This window comes from Loxodonta africana, chromosome 9 (genome assembly GCF_030014295.1).
Source record: "Loxodonta africana isolate mLoxAfr1 chromosome 9, mLoxAfr1.hap2, whole genome shotgun sequence".
Taxonomy (NCBI): Eukaryota; Metazoa; Chordata; class Mammalia; order Proboscidea; family Elephantidae; genus Loxodonta; species Loxodonta africana.
Window position 1 is genome coordinate 47,435,238 of NC_087350.1, and position 17,868 is coordinate 47,453,105.

The window sequence follows — 17,868 nt, forward strand, 5'->3', positions numbered from 1 at the left end:
GGAGCACCTGGTAGATTTGAACTGCTGACCTTTTGGTTAGTGTCTGAGCTTTTAACCACTACACCACCAGAGCTCCACATTTTCCATAGCGGTTGTACCATTTTACATTCCCACCAGCAGTGTATAAGAGTTTCATTCTACCCACAACCTTGCCAGCATTTGTCATTTTCCGTTTTGTTGATTGGTACCATCGTTGCTGGGAAAGATAATATATTGTTGTGGTTTTGATTTGCATCTCTCTAATGGCTGGTGGTGCAGTAGTTAAAAAGCTTGACTGCTAACCAAAAGATCGGCAATTGAAATCTACCAGCTGCTCCTTGGAAACCCTATGGGGCAGTTCTCCTCTGTCCTGTGGGGTTGCTTTGAGTCAGAATGGACTCAACAGCAAACAACAAGAACAATGGCTAATGATCACAAGCATCTCTTCATGTGTTTGTTAGCTGCCTGAATGCCTTCCTCAGCGAAGTGTCTGTTCATGTCCTTTGCCCATTTTTTAATTGGGTTGTTTTTTCTTGTTGTTGAGGTGTTGAAGTTTTCTGTAAATTTTAGAGATTGGACCCTTATAGGATATGTCATAGCCAAAAAGTTTTTCCCAGTCAATAGGTTCTCTTTTTACCTTTTGGTAAAGTCTTTTGATGAACGTAAGTGTTTAATTTTTAAGAGACCCCAGTTACCCTAGCTTATCTTCTGCTGTTTGTGCATTTTTTAGCTATGTTTGGTATTCTACTCATGCAATATATTAGGACCCTTAACATTGTCCTGGGGCCCTGGTGACGCAGTGGTTAAGAGCTCAGCTGCCAACCAAAAGGTCAGCAGTTCGAATCTACCAGATGCTCCTTGGAAACCCTATGGGGCAGTTCTACTCTGTCCCATAGGGTCTCCATAAGTTGGAATCAACTCAACAGCAGTGGTTTTTTTTTTTTTTTTTTCGGTTTAACATTGTCCCCATTTTTTCTTCCATGATCTTTATAGTCTTAAGTTTTACATTTAGGCCTGTGATCCATTTTGAGTTAGTTTCTGTGTAGGGTGCGAGGTATGGATCTTGTTTAATTTTTCTGCAAATGGATATCCAGTTTTGCCAGTACCATTTGTTAAAGAGACTTTCTCTTCCCCATTTAATGAACTTTGACACTTTGTGGAAGATCAACTGTGCATAGGTGGATGATGTACTTCTGGGTTCTCAATTCTGTCCCATTGGTCTGTGTGTCTGTTGTTGTACCAGTATCAGGCTGTTCTGACTTACTGTAGCAGTGTAGTAGGTTCTGAGATAGGGGAGCGTGAGGCTTCCTACTTTGTTCTTGTTCTTCAATAAAGCTTTGCTTATCCAGTGTGTTTTCTTAATAAACATTTGATTTGTAATTTTTCTTCATAGCTGCTCATTTGTTTTAACTTTTCACACACTCCCTCTTTCCAAGACTGGAGGAGGCTTGCAGCCTTTCCCCTGTCACTGGGGAACATGTGCTGGGCGCCCTCCAGAGCCTGCAGACCAAGGTCATGGCCAGCATTGGGGGTTCTCAGCGTTTGGGATTCTAGACACTCTTCAGGGGTCTTGCAGTGCTTTTGTGGGTCTCTGCTATTCCCAGGAGTTATTCCCCAGAGTGGCTCTTTGGCCTCTGACTTGGTTGCAACTTTGAGGACTCCTAAATGAGTTGTTTTATCCCAGACGTGCTTTTTGAAAAAAGTTATAATTGATAACTGTCATTTCTAAAAAGAATACACAATACCCCATCCCCCTCCACGGCTTTCTTCTTTCTTTCCCCTTTCCTGCCCATCTCTAATCTCTGACAGTCCAGTGGCCAGAGGGGGTCCTAGTGACTTAGCAAGGTGAGGTGAACACCTCCAGTTTTTTTCTGTGCGCACAGACATTTAGATAGTGGATTTTTTTTTTTTTTTGATGGGGTCATATTATAGATACTTTTCTGTATCTTGCTTTTCCTGCAGGTGGGATGAGGCCATCTTTTCCTATCGGTGAGCACAGGCACCCCCCCAACCCCCAGTTTTTCTTGGAACCTGCCAGCCTGTTGCTGACTTGAGCAGTCTCCTCTTGTTGCACATTCGAATTGTCCCCACTCTTCATGACTGTAAACACAGCCATAGCCACTCACTCCCGCACATGTGGACGCCAGCGATTGCCAGCACGTCCACAAGGCCCCTTCTTCCTTCTGAGAATCTTTGTAAATTTGAGACCAAGGTTTCCTCTCCAGTCTCACTTCCCACCATTTCCCCTTGCTCACTTTGCTCCAGCCACACTAGCCTCCTTGCTCTTTGTTAAACATGTCAGGCTTTCAGCAGTGCCTGGCACATACCCGTTGTTGTTGAGTCGATTCCAATTCATAGTGACCCTATAGGACAGAAAACTGCCTCATAGGGTTTTCAAGTCTGTAAATCTTTACAGAAGCAGGCTGCCACATCTTTCTCCTGAGGAGTGACTGGTGGGTTTGAACCACTGACCTTTTGGTTTATAGCCAAGCACTTAACCACCGCACCACCAGGGCTCCTTCCTATCACATAAACCCATTGCTGCTGAGTCGAGTCCGACTCATAACAATCCTATAGGACAGAGTAGAACTGCCCTGTAGAGTTTCAAGGGAACGCCTGTGGATTCAAACTCCCAACCTTTTAGTTACCAGCCGTAGCACTACACCACCAAGGTTTCTTCCTGTCACATCAAAAAACCAAACCAAACCCAGTGCCTTGGAGTCGATTCCAACTCACAGCAACCCTATAGGACAGAGTAGAACTGCCCCATAGTCTCCAAGGAGCGCCTGGCGGATTCAAACTGCCGATCCTTCGGTTAGCAGCCTTAGCACTTAATCACTACGCTACCAGTGGTTCCTCCTGTCACACAATATGTGCTTAATAAAAGATTTTTGTGTTAGTCAAGTCTTAAGATTTACTCAAACAGGTTTTGAGTGACCTGGCTGACGCCCAGCCCCATGTTCATTCCTGTGGCTAGAGGGAGGAAGAGAGGTTCATTTTTATGACCACAGCCCCCCACCCCGAGCCTTCAATCATCTCCCCCATTGCCCCTTTTATGTGCTTGGGAGCTCATACCACCTGACTGGGGGTGCCCAGTGCCCTCCCTCCGGAGGGGTCCTTGGTCTAGATGGGGAGGCTTTGTGGGCCCTGGAGACAGCTGCAGGGCTAAGTCCTGGCTGGGCCTTCTCGGGCTCTGTCACTCGGGCCTGGGCTGGAGATCTGGCTCTGCTGCTCACAGCCCTGAGGCTTCAGGTGAGTTCCGCAGCTTGCTGAACCCACTTTCCTCATCCATAAAGTGAGCTATGATAACACATTTAAACATTGTTGAAGAATTCCAGGTGGCAACACAGTAGGCCCCTCAGAAACTGGCCCCTGCTATGGTGTTTATTTTACCCTTGCGGTGACTCCTAGGGGTGAGGTGAGGTGGGGCTGTTAGCTTCTTCCTGTGGGAGTGGTGGCATTTAATTGGTGTGTGTCTACAGCCCTTATGGAAACAAGAGGGAGGCTCTGCTCAGATCCCGTGAGTCCTGCTCCCACTCACCTTCCTTCCCCCAAAAGGAGAGGAGGAAGAGGCCTGTTACCTGAGCCTAGGAGTGCCGACAGAAACCAGAGGAGCGAGTGGCCTGCGGGCTTCCTGGACAGGCATTCCCACAGTAGACTCTCAAATGCGAAGGGAGAAAAACCCACAATTTGATATATCGGCTTTTGTTGCCAGACACTAATCCTAATTCCTCTGGGTGTTTCAACACGCCCAGCACAGCAAGCTTCCTCCTCAGGTCTCCAGCAGCTACTTCCAACTCACTGGCAGGGATGGAATAGAGGGTCTGAGGGTTTGTAAGGGAGACATGGCCACCCCCTAGCACTTTCCCCCTTTCAGGCTTGGGCCTCTGCTTGGGAAGCATTTCTTGCTCTCTCAGCCCTCTCTACCCACCTCCCCTGAGGCTGCTCTTGACCCTTGCCCAAAGCCAGAATCCATGATGACAAGACATACCCACTGTCAGAATAAGATCCAAAGTCCTCAACATATCCCTCGAGGTCTGGTGTGACCTGACCCCCTGCTCTCTTGCCAGCCTCACCCCTCTGCTCCCCAAGCTCTCTCCCTGTCAGCCACTGGCCTCTGTGCTGTTTTTCATTTACCAAGCATGTTTCTACCTCAGGGCCTTTGCACTTGCTATTACCTCCCCTGAACAGCTCTTCCCCCAGGTCTTTGCATAGCTTACACCTTCACTTCATTCCAGGCCTTGATCAGATTTTACTGCCTTGCTGGCTCTCCCTGTACATCACCTAAAGTAGCAGCCCTATCTCCTGATCTCTGCCCAGCCCTTCTGACCTGCTTTCTCTGCTCTGTTTTCTCCCTTTTTCTTTATCACCATCTGGCCTACCATGCATTTTTTTGTTGTTGTTAACAGCTTTATTGAGATAGAATTCATATACCGTACAGTTTACCAATTTGAAGTATACAGTTCAGTGGTTTTCGTATAGAGTTGTGCAACCATCACCACAATTTTAGAACATTTTCATCACCCCAGGAAGAAGGTTTGTACCCATTAGCAGTCATTCCTAATTCCCTCCTAATCCCCCCTCCCAACTCTTAAGCCCCTGGCAAATACTAATCTGCTCTCTGTCTCTATGGATTTGCCTGTTTTGGATAGTTCATATAAATGGAATCATGCAATATATGATTTTTTTTGTGTGGCTTCTTTCACTTAGCACAAAGTTTTCAAGGTTTATCGTCTGTATTGTAGCATATGTCAGTGCTTCATTTCCTTTTGTTGCCAAGTAATATTATATGGATAGACTTTATTTATCCATTCATTAGTTGGTAAGCATTGAGTCGTTTCCACTTTTTTTAATTATGAATAATGGCTATGTTTTAATTTTTCTTGGGTAGATACCTAGGAGTGGAATTGCTTGGCGCCCTGTACCCTGTCGAGTAACTGCCAAACCGTTTTCCAAAGCAGCTGCATCATTTTGCATTCCTACCAGCAGTGTCTGAAGGTTCTAATTTCTCTACATCCTCACCAACACTTATTACCTGTGTTGTGATTATAGCCATATTAGTGGGTGTGAAGTGATATCTCACTGTAGTTTTGATTTGCATTCCCTGGTGACTAATGATGTTGAACATCTTGTCATGTGCTTACTGGCTATTTATATATCCTCTTTGGACAAATGTCTATTCAGGTCCTTCACCCATTTTTCTAATTGGGTTGTTTGTCTTTTTATTATTGAGTTGTAACGGTTTCTTAGACATTCTAGATATGTCTCTTGTCATAGATGTGATTTGCAAGTATTTTCATTCTGTGAATTGTCTTTTCACTTTCTTTATGGTGTCCTTGTAAGCACAAAAGTTTTTAATGTTGATGAGGTTCAGATTTTTCTCTTGTCTCTTGTGTTTTTGGTGTCCTTAGTAACTGTTGCCTAATCCAAGGTCACAAAGAATTACCCCTGTGTTTTCTTACATTTAGGTCTGTGATCCATTTTGAGTTAATTTTTGTATATGGTGTGAGGTAGGAGTACCATTTCATTTTTTTTCATGTGAATATCCAGCTGTCCCAACACTATTTATTGAAAAGGCTATTCTTTCCCCCATGGGATTATTTTGGCCTTCTTGTTGAAAATCAATTGACTATAAATGTAAGGGTTTATTTCTGGACTCTCAGTTCTATTCCATTGTTCACTATATCATCCTTATGCCAGAACAATACTGTTTTGATTATTTTAAGTTCATAGTAAGTTTTGAATCAAGAAGTATGAATTTTTTAACTTTGTTCTTTTTTCAAGATTGCTATGGCTGTTCTGGTGCATTGAATTTCCATGTGAATTTTAGGATTAGTTTGTCAGTTTCTACAAAGAAGCCAGCTGGGATTCTGATAGAGATTACATTGAAACTGTGGATCAATTTGGGAGTATTGTTATTGTAACAATATTAAGTCTTATGATTCATGAACATGGAATGTCTTTCCATTTATTTAGATCATTTTTAATTTCTTTCAACATGTTTTGTAGTTTTCAGAGTATAAATTTTATACCATTTTTGTTAAATTTATTCCTACATATTTAATCCTTTCTCATGCTATCATAAATGGAATTGTTTTCTTAATTTCATTTTGGATTGTTCATTGCTAGTGTATAGAAATACAGTTGCTATTTGTATATTAATCTTTTATCCTACAAACATGCTGAAGTCATTTATTCTAATAATTTTTAGTGGGTTCCTTAGTATTTTCTACATACAGGATCATGTCATTAGCAAATAAAGATAGTTTTACTTTTTCCTTTCCACTCCCATGTATTTTTCTGCTTTGTTTAGTCCTCGTCCTTCTCCTCCCGCCAGAATGTAAGCTGTTCACTGCTGTGTTCCCAGTGCATAGAACATGGCTGGCCACACAGATGATGCTCAGTTTTTTGAATGAATGAGTGAAGCTGGCATGACTAGGGTCAGGCGACACCCCCCACCCCAGGGCTCCCACTCCTCTTGTGGCATCCATCCATGAGAGTATCCATCCATGCCTGCTGGGTGAGTTAGGTACTCACCGCCCCCTCATCTCTGGTCCTGACTTTTTTGCTTGTCCCCAGTCTTGGGGTTATAGGGATTTGCTGGAGCTTGTCCTTCTAAAAAGGTTGGAGCATTGTGGTGACTGAGTCCCCCTGTGGTCCCAGCATCTTCAGCATCTTCATCAGATGAAACATGTCTCACAGGAGCCTTCCTCATAAGGCCAGGCACTTTGTGGGGCTCAACTTCCCTGAGTGCTCTCAGGGCCCACGAGGAAGTGGGTGGTGTGCCCATTTTACAGATGGGGACGGAGAGAGGGCAAGCCCCAGTCTAAGTCAAACAGTGAGTATGAGGGCTGTCCACCCAGGTCTGCCTGACCCATGTCCCAGTGTCCCACATCATAGCCCTTTCAAGTACATGGGATAAGCTTTGGTCCCATCCTCAAAACCTCATGGAACCAGGAGAGGGTTGACCGGAGGGATTCCTTGTAGAAGACTAGCCTTAGGGCTTTCATCAGCCAAGGAAACATTCCCCAATAGAATGGAGAGCATGCCCCTTACTCATGCTGTTTCCTCTGCCTGGAACTGTCTCTGACCTGGGGGCTGCTCACTCTTCATTTGGGCCTGAGCTTGAATGTCCTCTCCCTGCAGCTGTCACCGCCCTTGACTCACCTCTTCCACCTACCCTGTCCTGGTGACACTGAGTCTTCACTGGGAGTAACTGTGAAATGTCAGTCTGTGAGTAAAGTCCCCTGCAGTAGCCCATTACCTAGCACATACCTGGCACTCAGGTATAGATGAGTGGGGGGATGCATGGCAGGGCACTGCTAACTCACAACACCTGTAGTTTTCATGCCAGGCTTTCCTGGGCTCTGTGGCTGAGTGCTCTGGCTCTGAAGTTGGAAAGTTCTGGTTTCAAGCCCTGCTCTGTCACTTACTTGAGGTGTGATCTTTGGAGAGTGGCTTTCTGTTGGCGTGTCAGCGCTCCCAGCTTTAGAAGGAGGTGGAATAGAGCTACCTTAGGAGGTTGCTGTGAGAAGCAAACAAACCGATGTTCAGGAGATGCTCGGCTGTGGACCTCTACTCTCAGACCCCAATCTGACAACCCGTGCCCCTCAGGTCACCTAGGGTGTGGCGAGGCCATTTCCTCAGCTGTTCCCTTGGCCGTTCTGGTTAGGTGGGGTGAGGCTGGAGATAATGTTTCTCACGCTACCCCCACTCTTCCCTGAGCACCGGTTCTGACGGGCGGGTTGCGGGAGGCTGAGAGTTGCGCAGGGCACAGAGCCCATCTCTGCCGCGTGCTGCCGCCACCCCCAGATCCTGCCAAGGCCCCCACAGCAGCTGGGAGAGGCTTGGATGAACTGCTCCCACTGGTTCCCACCCACTGCAGGGGCACAAAGCATCTCCCTGTTAAAAGGGTACTGATTTATTCAGCTCAGTCATGCTCCCCAGCCCCAGGAGGAATGTGAGGGACTGAAAGGCCAGGCCCCCAGTTAGTGTAAGGGAAGCTGAGAGCCCTGAATTGGTGTCTCAGCTCTGGTGTGGCACTCAGAGCCAGGCTGCTTGAGTTCAAATCCCTGTTATGCCTCTTACCAGTAGTATACCTTGGGTGAGACTCTTAGCCCTCAGAGCTTCTGGTTTCATTGACTAAGGAATCGAATTATGATGGAAGCTGCCCTTGGGAGTTGTTGGAAGGCTTCACTGTGATCATGTATCTCCAGCGCTTGGCGCAGTCATCATTGACTGCCAGCGTCCGTAAAATGCTTTGCTCAGTGGCCAGCACATAGTAAGACCGTATGAGTGTTAGCGGCTGTAATTATCGTTGCCATTGTTGTTATTGCTGGTGAAGAAGGGAGCTCTGGAGTCAGGCAGAGCTGGGCTGTTTACTTAGCCTTGGTCTCCTATAAAATGGGCTGACAATAGTCCCTCCTGGGAAGTTAGTTGTGAGGGACACAGGAGATGGCCCACAGGAGCCTGGCTGGTGGCAAGTAACGGCAGCAGTGAAGGAGTTGCCAAAGGCCACAGAGCAAGGTTGGGGGGAGGGCAGCGCACGGGTACAGGAAGGTTCTGCTGACTAGGCCCAGAGCATGCAAACAGCTTGTCAATTAGTTCTCTGAGGAAAAGATCAGCTGCCCCCAGCATGACTTCACCCTTCCTTGTGTTTTTTACTTTAACAATTCCACATGCACATTCTTATTGTGAAAATTAAGTCACTTTGTGACATGAAGTGGACGTGAGAGCCCCCTCCCTTCGCCTTCTGGCAGTAGACCCTTCACATCCCATCCCCAGAGGCAAGCCCTGTTGCTGATGTGGGGTCCCTTTGGCAGCGATGACCTGCCTGCCCATGCATGTGTACGCACATGCGTGCCTGTGCTCACGTGTCCCCACCTGACCCACAGGGAGGAAGTGCAAGAGAACTGTGTGCGATGGCGGAAGAGGTTCACCTTCGTGTGTAAGATGAGTGCCAACCCAGCCACCGGCCTGCTGGACCCTTGCATCTTCCGCGTGTCTGTGCGCAAGGTGAGTCTGGGGCCCACAGGGGCAGGGGGGAGGCCACAGGCCTGGGGCCAAGGGACAGGGTAAGGGGCATTGATCTGGTGGCTTCAGGCCCCCCCCAAGGGAAAATGGGATGGTCCCACGAAGCTCCTTGGATTCCCTGGTCACCCACCGCTTGTGTCTTCTCTCCCTGTGCAGGAACTGAAAGGCGGGAAGGCTTATTCTAAGGTAAGCGGGGCTGTGTGAAGGGGTGGAATGATGGAATGCGATGGGGTGGGAGGGGACAGGCATGAGAGAAGCTCCTGGAAGAACTTCCAGCCACCTTCTCTTCCCCAAACAGGAGACACTCAGCCCTACATGGGATGGATTATTTTTTTTAGAAATGTCTTTATTGGTAGTTTTGCACTTATTATCAAGGCAGCATGGCTTTGTTGCAACACAGATGATGTAAAAGTTTCTGTGGTGAAAAGGGGATGGTTTCCACCACTCACCTGACCCCACTGCAGGCCTCTTTTCCAGACCTTACCACTGGGATTGGTTAGGGTCTTTCCGGACCTTTTTAGGGGGAAAAAAAAATTATCATGAAATATACAGAACAGGGAGTAAAACATACATATGATTAGAGAAATACAAAACGATCACCCTACATAAATATTTGTGTACATCACACCCAGTATGATTTCTTATATACAAATAGGATTCATTCTAAATGATTCTGCAGCCTGGGGTTTTACCTACCCATACGTCAGGGCATCTTTTCATGTCAACACAGACAAATGTCCTTACACTTTCTAACAGCGGCAGAGTATCCCATTGTGTGGCTGGGCTGACTCAGCCAGTCCCCACTTCTTGGGCATCTAGGTTGTTGCCAGGTTTTCACTGTACCAACAGACAGTTCATCCCTACATCAGGAAGATGGCTCTGGAAGATTCACCTGAGGCTGTACCCTAAGTCCCTCTCCATGGGGACTCTTGGAGCATTCTCTACAGCTCCCAGGAAGATAGCCCAGCAGGAGGGTGGTCTCAGTCAGTTGGGAGGGGGAAATACCTTCACCTCAGCCTCAGCTCTCATCCTGCACTGAAGGCCTGAGGGTGTTGCTGCACAGGGTGTGGTGCGCCCACTGACCAGAGCTCAGGAAGCTCAGCGGGCTGTACTGTGCACTCTGCCCTGGCCATGAGTACTGATGGCCCTCTCCAAAGAGAGGACAGGGTGGCTAGAGCCAGGCTAGGGATGGTACTGTCAGAATGGAAATTTCCCCTCCTATTGCCTCATGGGTGAGGACAGCTGTCCAACTAGGAAAGAAACAATCAGCAAACAGCTGGAACATCCCACCTCCACCCAGAAAACATTTATGAAGCACCTAGCACGTGTCAGCCACTGCTAGGCCCCTTCCCTCAGAGCATCTAAATTGAATCTTCACTATAGGCTTTATTCCGATTATACAGAAGAGAAAACAAGACCTAGAGAGGTAGTGGGACTTGGCACTGGTCAGGCCTGAGTTTAGCCCTGGCTCTATTGGTTAAAGCTGGTGGTCCTGGGCAAATCACTTCCCATCCCTGAACCTTAGTTTGCTTATCTGTAAAACAGGGGTCACTCTTAGTTAATGGTGAGGCCAGGATCTGAACCCAAGTCTCTGATTGTGATTCTGGAGTGTGTGTCCTTAAACCCTGCAGTAGAGACCAGCACGCAGCAGGTGCTCAGTAAATGTCCCTGGTTGGTTGGGTTGCGCTCACAGCCCCCAAGCCTGCTACACACTCACCTCAACTTCATTTTTCCCTTCATGTCCAACCAGACTTGGCTTCGATCTAAGAGTACTTCTTAGCTCCTGGCCTATTCTCCTACTTAGTCCCACTTCCCTCCCCAACCCCTCTTGGACACAGCTTCAGAAGAGCAGCCCAGAGTTCCCCTCCTTGGATCCCAGAGTTCCACTGAGCTAGCTAGCCTCAAGGGCCCATCCAGATCTTGGACTCTGCCTGCCAGCCCCCTCACACCAGGCCTCCGCCAGGGGAACTTGTGGGCCACAGCCTTCCCTGGGGTTCCCACCTGCCCTGTAGAGTGCCCCTTCCCCTCCTCCTTGGGCCCCCCAGGGGTAGGGGTGTCTCATCACTCTACTCTGCTGCCAAGTTCCCACAGGCCTTCTCTCCTCCCCTGCTCACTTGTCTGGCAGCTCCCGACAGCACAGCCTTGTTTCCCAGGGAACAATGTGTCTGTGTCACAGACAACAATGTCCTTTCATCTCTGGCACACTGGCCCTGGTGCACTCTGGGATGAGGCACAAAGGGTGCTTTGTGCAGCTCAGGGATGTGAGCTCCTGGCTTTGCCACGTTGGTGTGGTGCTGCCTACCCGGGCCTCTGTTCTTGGGCCCTGATTATGCAACAGTCGGGGCTCTGGGGCGGGCCCAGGGGCTTTGTCTGCCCCTCCCCTCCAGTCCCTCCCCCACCTCTGCCAAGTTAACCCTTCTGGCTGGGTCTGCCAGCCTCGAGCCCACACTCCCTGAAGCCTCCAACACACTCCTTCCCCCACCTTCCTCTTCTCCCAGCTGGGCTTTGCTGACTTGAACCTGGCTGAGTTTGCGGGCTCGGGCTCCACGGTGCGCTGCTGCCTGCTGGAAGGATATGACACAAAGAACACTCGCCAGGACAACTCCATCCTCAAGGTACCCAGGGGCCCTCCTGCCTCTTCTGGCTCCTTCCCACCAAGGAGCAGGAGTGGGAGGTGGGCACAGAACCTGGAAATGAGACCGGACGAAGACCCAGTGGGAAGATATGGGCCCAGGGGTCAGGGAACCACCATCAGAGGCCTGGCCTGGCCACTGGCCTCAGCGTCCCCCATCCATAATTGGGGGCCAGGGTTGGACCCAGACAGTTTCCTTAATGGTTAGGTGAGCGCTTTCAATGAAATAAGTGTCGTACTAAGTGCTTGCATCTCTTATCTCATGATCCCTTGACAACAAACAGCCCATGAGGTGTGGTGTCTATTATTAGTCCAATTTTGCACAGGAGGGAGTTGAGGCACAGAAGTTAAGTAATTCACCTGGGGTCACAAGTAGAGCTAGGACTTGACCCCCCAACATTTGACTTTGCAGTCCAGCTCCTAACCACTGCCCCACATGACCTCACTGAGGTGGCCTGAGATAACAGGTGGAGTATCAGCGGGTGGAAGAACCTGTGTAAACTGTGGGCGGCTGCTCTGAGGGCCCAGATGCCACCTGCCCTGGCCGGCCACGTGTGGGTTTCTGGTGCTGGGGGAGGTCCTTACCCCCAGGCAGCCACCTCTTTGGCCTCCTGGAAGCAGAGAGGTCTGGGCTTCTGCTGCGAGCACACTGCTTCCTCCATCCCCACACCCTTCCATCTGGCTGAGAAAACAAGTCTTGTCCTAACAATTCATCTGGGACCTGGCCCAGCAGGAGCATGTTGAACCCAGAGAGAGCTGGGCAGGGGGTGGTGGGCAGGGGCTCTGGGCCTCCTGAACCCTTTTCAGAGGGAACCAGAGGCACCAGAGACCAAAGGTTGGGGATGACTGTGGTGAGAGTTAGGCCCTTTGAGCCTTACCCACAGTGGTCCCATGTACCCTCATCAAGCCATATCAAGGGGACCTGGGGGTCATGTGGCCTTGGGTTCAAGACCAGCTCCTGCATTTCCTAGCTTCTTGGACAGTGGCTTCCCTTCTGTATGTCTCAGTTTCCTGGTCTACAGCCTGGGGCTATCACCAACTTTGTAGGCTGCTCCCAGGGCCAAAATGAGATCGCCCATAAAAAGCCTCAATCCAGTGGTCACCATTTTTGTCAGTGGTGGCCCTGGGATCAGAGCACCTCTTCCCCACCCTGCCACCCTCTGTGTGTTGCTCAGTCTCAGCCCAAACTTTGGGACCGAAACCTTGCTATGTTGGGGCCATCGTGAAAATGTCCAGGCAAATGTTAAATTTCTAATGGCCTCCTGCTTGACTTTTTATTCAACAAACTTTCACTGAGCCCCTTCCCACCGAGTTGGACTCTGAGTGCTCCCCTCCACCCCTGCCACCCACATTGGGCTCAGGGAACCCTCCTGTCACCTGTGGAGCTTTATGAGCCCCCCTCCCCCTACTCACTCGGAGGGCGGCAGGCTGGGCACTGAGGTCAGAGAGTGAACGTGCTCTTGCTCTCCCATGTGCTTCGTGCCCTTGGGCTGGCCATTTCCCCTCAAGTCTCAGTGGCCAGCTCTGTAAAATGGGATCAGTAATAGTAACTACTTCCTGGTTGCTTTGGGGATTAACTAAGCAAATGTGTGTGCTGCTACTGGCATGTAGTAAGCACGAATTTCCTGGCAATTTCAAGGAGCTCACAGTGTCCTCATAGTTTAAACTAAAAGTAGCTAGCTTTTGCTGCACACTCACTCGGTGCCAGACGCTGAGCCAGGCAAATGAACTACTCCACGAGGCAGGCACTAGGCTCATCTCCACCCTCCAGATGAGGAAACGAGCTCAGTAAGGTTAGGGAGCTTCGCTAGAGCCCCCCAGAAACAGGATTAAACCCCAGACCCTTCTGAAGCCATGGAGGCTGTAGGGAGGCCACGATGCCTGGGCTGGGTATGGGTGGAGATGGGCTGGCTGATTTCTCCCCCTTCCCCATAGGTCACCATTGGTATGTTCCTGCTCTCTGGAGACCCCTGCTTCAAGACGTGAGTGCCAGTGTGGGCCGTGAGTGCCAGTGTGGGCCGTCGCGGGTGGGGAGGAGCTCCATCCTGGGCACTGGGGGTGGGGAGTGACAAAGATTCTTCCCTCCACCAGGCTCTTGGGTTCCCCTGTTTTTGTCCAGCCCGAGGGGTGGGGTATTCTCATCATGCCCATCTGTCCTCCCAGGCCACCGTCCACTGCCAAGTCCATCTCCATCCCGGGCCAGGATTCTTCCCTGCAGCTGACATGTAAGGGTGGTGGGACCAGCAGCAGCGGCGGCGGCAGCAGCACCAACTCCCTCACAGGGTCCCGGCCCACCAAGGCCAGGCCCACCATCCTTAGCTCAGGTACCATTCCCCATCTACCTTACCCCTCCCGGTGGCTGAAGACTTTTACCACCACAGTGTCTCCAGGTCCCAGAGACGCGTTGAAGAGAGGGAGATAGTGGAGAGGCGTCTCCATTCACCCATGCTTCCATTTGGGAGCTGTTTTCTGAGCACCTCTTGTGTGTTAGGTGCTATGTTTAGTCCCAGGGTCACAGCTGCACCTACACTAACATGGTATCCCTGCCCTCATACGCAGGTACAGAAGGTGGGAGAGGCAGTGTCTGGGCGGTATTTGGGCTGACATCTGGGGATGCAGTGTTCCTGGCAGAGAGATGTGGAGTGAATGCCTCTCCCACATGCTGCATATTGTCAGGCAGCTGTTTCGCCTCTAGTCTCAATGACCTCCAGTAGAATGGGAATCAGTAATAGTGCACAGTGATTAAGAGTTCGGCTACTAGCCAAGAGGTCGGCAGTTCAAATCCACCACCCACTCCTTGGAAGCCCTATGGAGCAGTTCTCCTCTGTCCTATAGGGTTGCTATGAGTTGAAATTGACTTGATGGCACCAGATTTTAATAATAACTACATCCTAGGTTGCATTGGGGATTAACTAAGCAAACGCACATGCCATGCCTGCCACATAATAAGCACTTGGTGTGTATTTCCTGGCGCTGTATTTTTATTAAATTGCCACTATTACTAATATTGTTGTGAAAAATGAGAGGGAGCCTCAATCCCCACAGGAGCCAGCATGGCAATTAGGAGGAGGTGCTGCCAGGAGAGGAGGCGCTGGCCTCCCCGCAAGTGTCTGCCGGGCCCCTCTGTACCTAATGCGGGGTGAGCTCAGAGCTGGGAGGTAGACCAGTCCAAGCTGATTAGTGAGCAAAGTGGCACATAGCGGCCCTGATTTGTGCCACAGGAGCAATTAGAGGGCTCAGGGCACAGGCGTGCAGCAGACATATTTTGGGTGTTTCTGCCCCTAGAGGCGCGGAGCAGTGAGGGACCCTCTCACCTCAAGGGCCCAGTTTTCCTCCACTCCCACCTTTCCTGCAGACCCAGTCAGGGTGGCAAAAGGCTAGGTCCAGAGCTATCCACCACAGCCTGGAGGTTGAATGTGGGAATGGGGGCTTCCCAGTGCCAGTGTTCTCCAACTTCAGGGTGGGACCCCCAGAGGAGAGAGCTGGGGACCTGTCACCCAGCATAGATGGTGCATTTAGGAATAGTAGAAGAGGTGCCCCTTCTAGACAGGGTGGGACTTGAGCCCCCACTCTTCGCTGCAGCTGGCGCCCCTACCCCCCAGGCAGAGGACCTGTTAGAAACTTGAAAAGCCACATGGCTTCTGGTAGGGTCACAAACAGGCCCAGGTCTAGCCCGTTGCCTGGGTGTGCTCGTCTCTGTAGGGGAGGTAGAGGAGTCCTTCCTTCCTGTCCTGGGCTGGTGGCAGGCTCAGAGCTCTGGATGGGTCCCACCCAGGGGAAGCTTCAATGAGCAACAGGCGGTGACTGTTGTCTGATTCCTAGTTCCCTTGTGCCTTCTGCTGGGGAGTGTCAGGAAGGTTTGTTTTGAAGCTGGACTTATGGGTGACTTGGGACAAGACTGTGTGCCCTGGCTGATAGGCTGTTTGGGGCCAGTCCACTCCCATCTCCCAGCCCATTCCCTCACCTTTTTTCACTCTATTCCATCTATACTTACCCAAGTCCATTCAAGCCTCAGAGCCTTTGCTTGTGCTGTGCCATCTGCTTGGAGAGCCCTTTCCCTGATGCCTTATCTGGCTCACTCCCTCCCCCGCATCCTGAGAAGCCTTCCATGACCCCCTAATATGCACTTAGCTCCCAGTACCCATGCTCTGCACCACTCATCTCAGCTGTGGTTAATTGTGGGTCATTTTTTGTTCAGCATTCCTCTTCTCTGCCATAGCCTCTGAGGCAGTCTACCCTGACTCCTGTTCACAGCACCCAGCAGAGCACCCCGCATGGGGGAGCTCCCCGACAGATATTTGTAGCATGAACAAGCCTGGGTTCACATGGTGAACTGTGGGTCAGGGCAGGTTTCTTCTCTCTGAACCTCACTTTTTTAGTCTGTAAAATGGAAATACAGGTGTCCCCCCTAGCCACCAACTGTAGGAGGCTGAGTAAGACTTGTGTGAAGAAGGGCCAGGGTGGATACCAGTGAGTAACCCCCTCCACCTCCTGCCCCTCCCTGCCTTCCAGGGGTGCCAGAGGAGCCGGACCAGAACCTGTCCAGCCCTGAGGAGGTGTTCCATTCCGGCCACTCCCGCAACTCCAGCTATGCCAGCCAGCAGTCCAAGATCTCCGGTAAGTGTCCACCTGGCACCAACCAGTGGCCTTTCACAGTCCTGAGAGTCCCCCCAGTAATGAACCACCCCCTTGACTGCCCACCAGGCTACAGCACGGAGCACTCACGCTCCTCCAGCCTCTCGGACCTGACGCACCGCCGCAACACATCCACTAGCAGCAGCGCCTCTGGCGGCCTCAGCATGACTGTGGAGGGCCCTGAGGGCAGTGAGCGGGAACACCGGCCCCCCGAGAAGCCGCCAAGGCCACCCCGGCCCCCACATCTGTCAGACCGCTCCTTTCGGTGAGCCCCACTGCTCAGTGCTCCGTGGAGAGAGCATTCCCCTCCAGTGAGGCCTGGCCAGAGCCACAGCTCATCAGGCAGGGCTTGGTGCAAGGGCTAAGGGCCCCAGGAGGGCTCTGACCTCCAGGAGCAGTATGATGCAGAGAGCTGGAAATCTTGACTCCTGATGGCTCTCTGAGCCTCCACTTCATCACCTGTAACATGGGAATAATACTGTCCCCACCTCAGAGGGTTGAATAGTGATGGTTCAACCAGCTGATGTTCATAAAAGTCATAGCTCTATGCCTGGCTTATAGCACATGCTCAGTTAATGGTTGTTGTTAGCAGCTTAGTGTAGTAGTCAAGAGCATGGTCTGTCAGAAAGGGCCATGTAAGTCAGAGACTCCACCAGCCTGACGCCGGAAGAACTAGATGGTGCCCGGCTACCACCAATGACTGCCCTGACAGGGAACATAACAGAGAATCCCTGATGGAGCAGGAGAAAAGTGGGATGCAGACCTCAAATTCAAGTAAAAAGACCAGACTTAATGGTCTGACTGAGACTGGATGGACCCCAGAGGTCTAGGTCCCTGAACCCTCTTTTAGCCCAAAAGTGAAACCATTACCAAAGCCAACTCTTCAGACCAAGATTAGACTGGACTGTAAGACAGAAAATGATACTGGTGAGGAGTGTGCGTCTTAGCTGAAGTAGACACATAGACTGTGAGTAGCTCCTGTCTGGAGGTGAGAAGAGAAGGCAGAGGGGGACAGGAGCTGCTTGAAAGGACACAGGAAATTCAGGGTAGAGAGAAGGAATGTGCTGTCTCATTGTAGGGAGAGCAACCAGGGTCACAGTCACATAACAATGTGTGTATAAGAATTTGTATGAGAAACTGACTTGAACTGTAAACTTTCACTTAAAGCACAATAAAAAAAAAAAAGAGTATGGTCTGTCAGACCAGATAGAGTGGGTTGAGTCCACCACATACACACTGTGTGACCTTGGGCAGGTTACTTACCTCTTAGAGCCTCCGTGTCCTCATCTGTAAAGTCAGCACCAACATCCCTGGATTGCTGTAAGGGCTAAGTGAATACAGCATGACATGTGCTTAGAACATTCTAAGAGCTGTAGATGCTAGCTAGTAGTATTGCTGTTGTACCTGTTATTGCTCTGACTGTCGTGCCTCTGCTCTGCCCCAACCCAGGCGGAAGAAGGACTCGATGGAGAGCCACCCGACCTGGGTAGATGACACGCGAATTGACGCAGACGACATCGTGGAAAAGATCATGCAGAGCCAGGACTTCACAGAGGGCAGCAACACTGAGGGTGAGCTGGCTGCCCACA

General features: G+C 50.3%; 1 protein-coding gene across 1 annotated transcript in view; it reads left to right on the plus strand.

Annotated features, from left to right (window-relative positions):
- The window catches only part of EEIG1 (estrogen-induced osteoclastogenesis regulator 1), a 45,101-nt gene that overhangs the window by 22,793 nt on the left and 4,440 nt on the right, over window positions 1–17,868 (plus strand). The window contains exons 2-9 of the mRNA XM_003407707.4: window positions 8,874–8,994; window positions 9,169–9,198; window positions 11,511–11,627; window positions 13,580–13,626; window positions 13,808–13,968; window positions 16,157–16,261; window positions 16,349–16,544; window positions 17,729–17,850. Of these exons, the coding sequence (XP_003407755.1) occupies window positions 8,874–8,994; window positions 9,169–9,198; window positions 11,511–11,627; window positions 13,580–13,626; window positions 13,808–13,968; window positions 16,157–16,261; window positions 16,349–16,544; window positions 17,729–17,850 (899 nt within the window). The remainder of the gene's footprint in view (window positions 1–8,873; window positions 8,995–9,168; window positions 9,199–11,510; window positions 11,628–13,579; window positions 13,627–13,807; window positions 13,969–16,156; window positions 16,262–16,348; window positions 16,545–17,728; window positions 17,851–17,868) is intronic.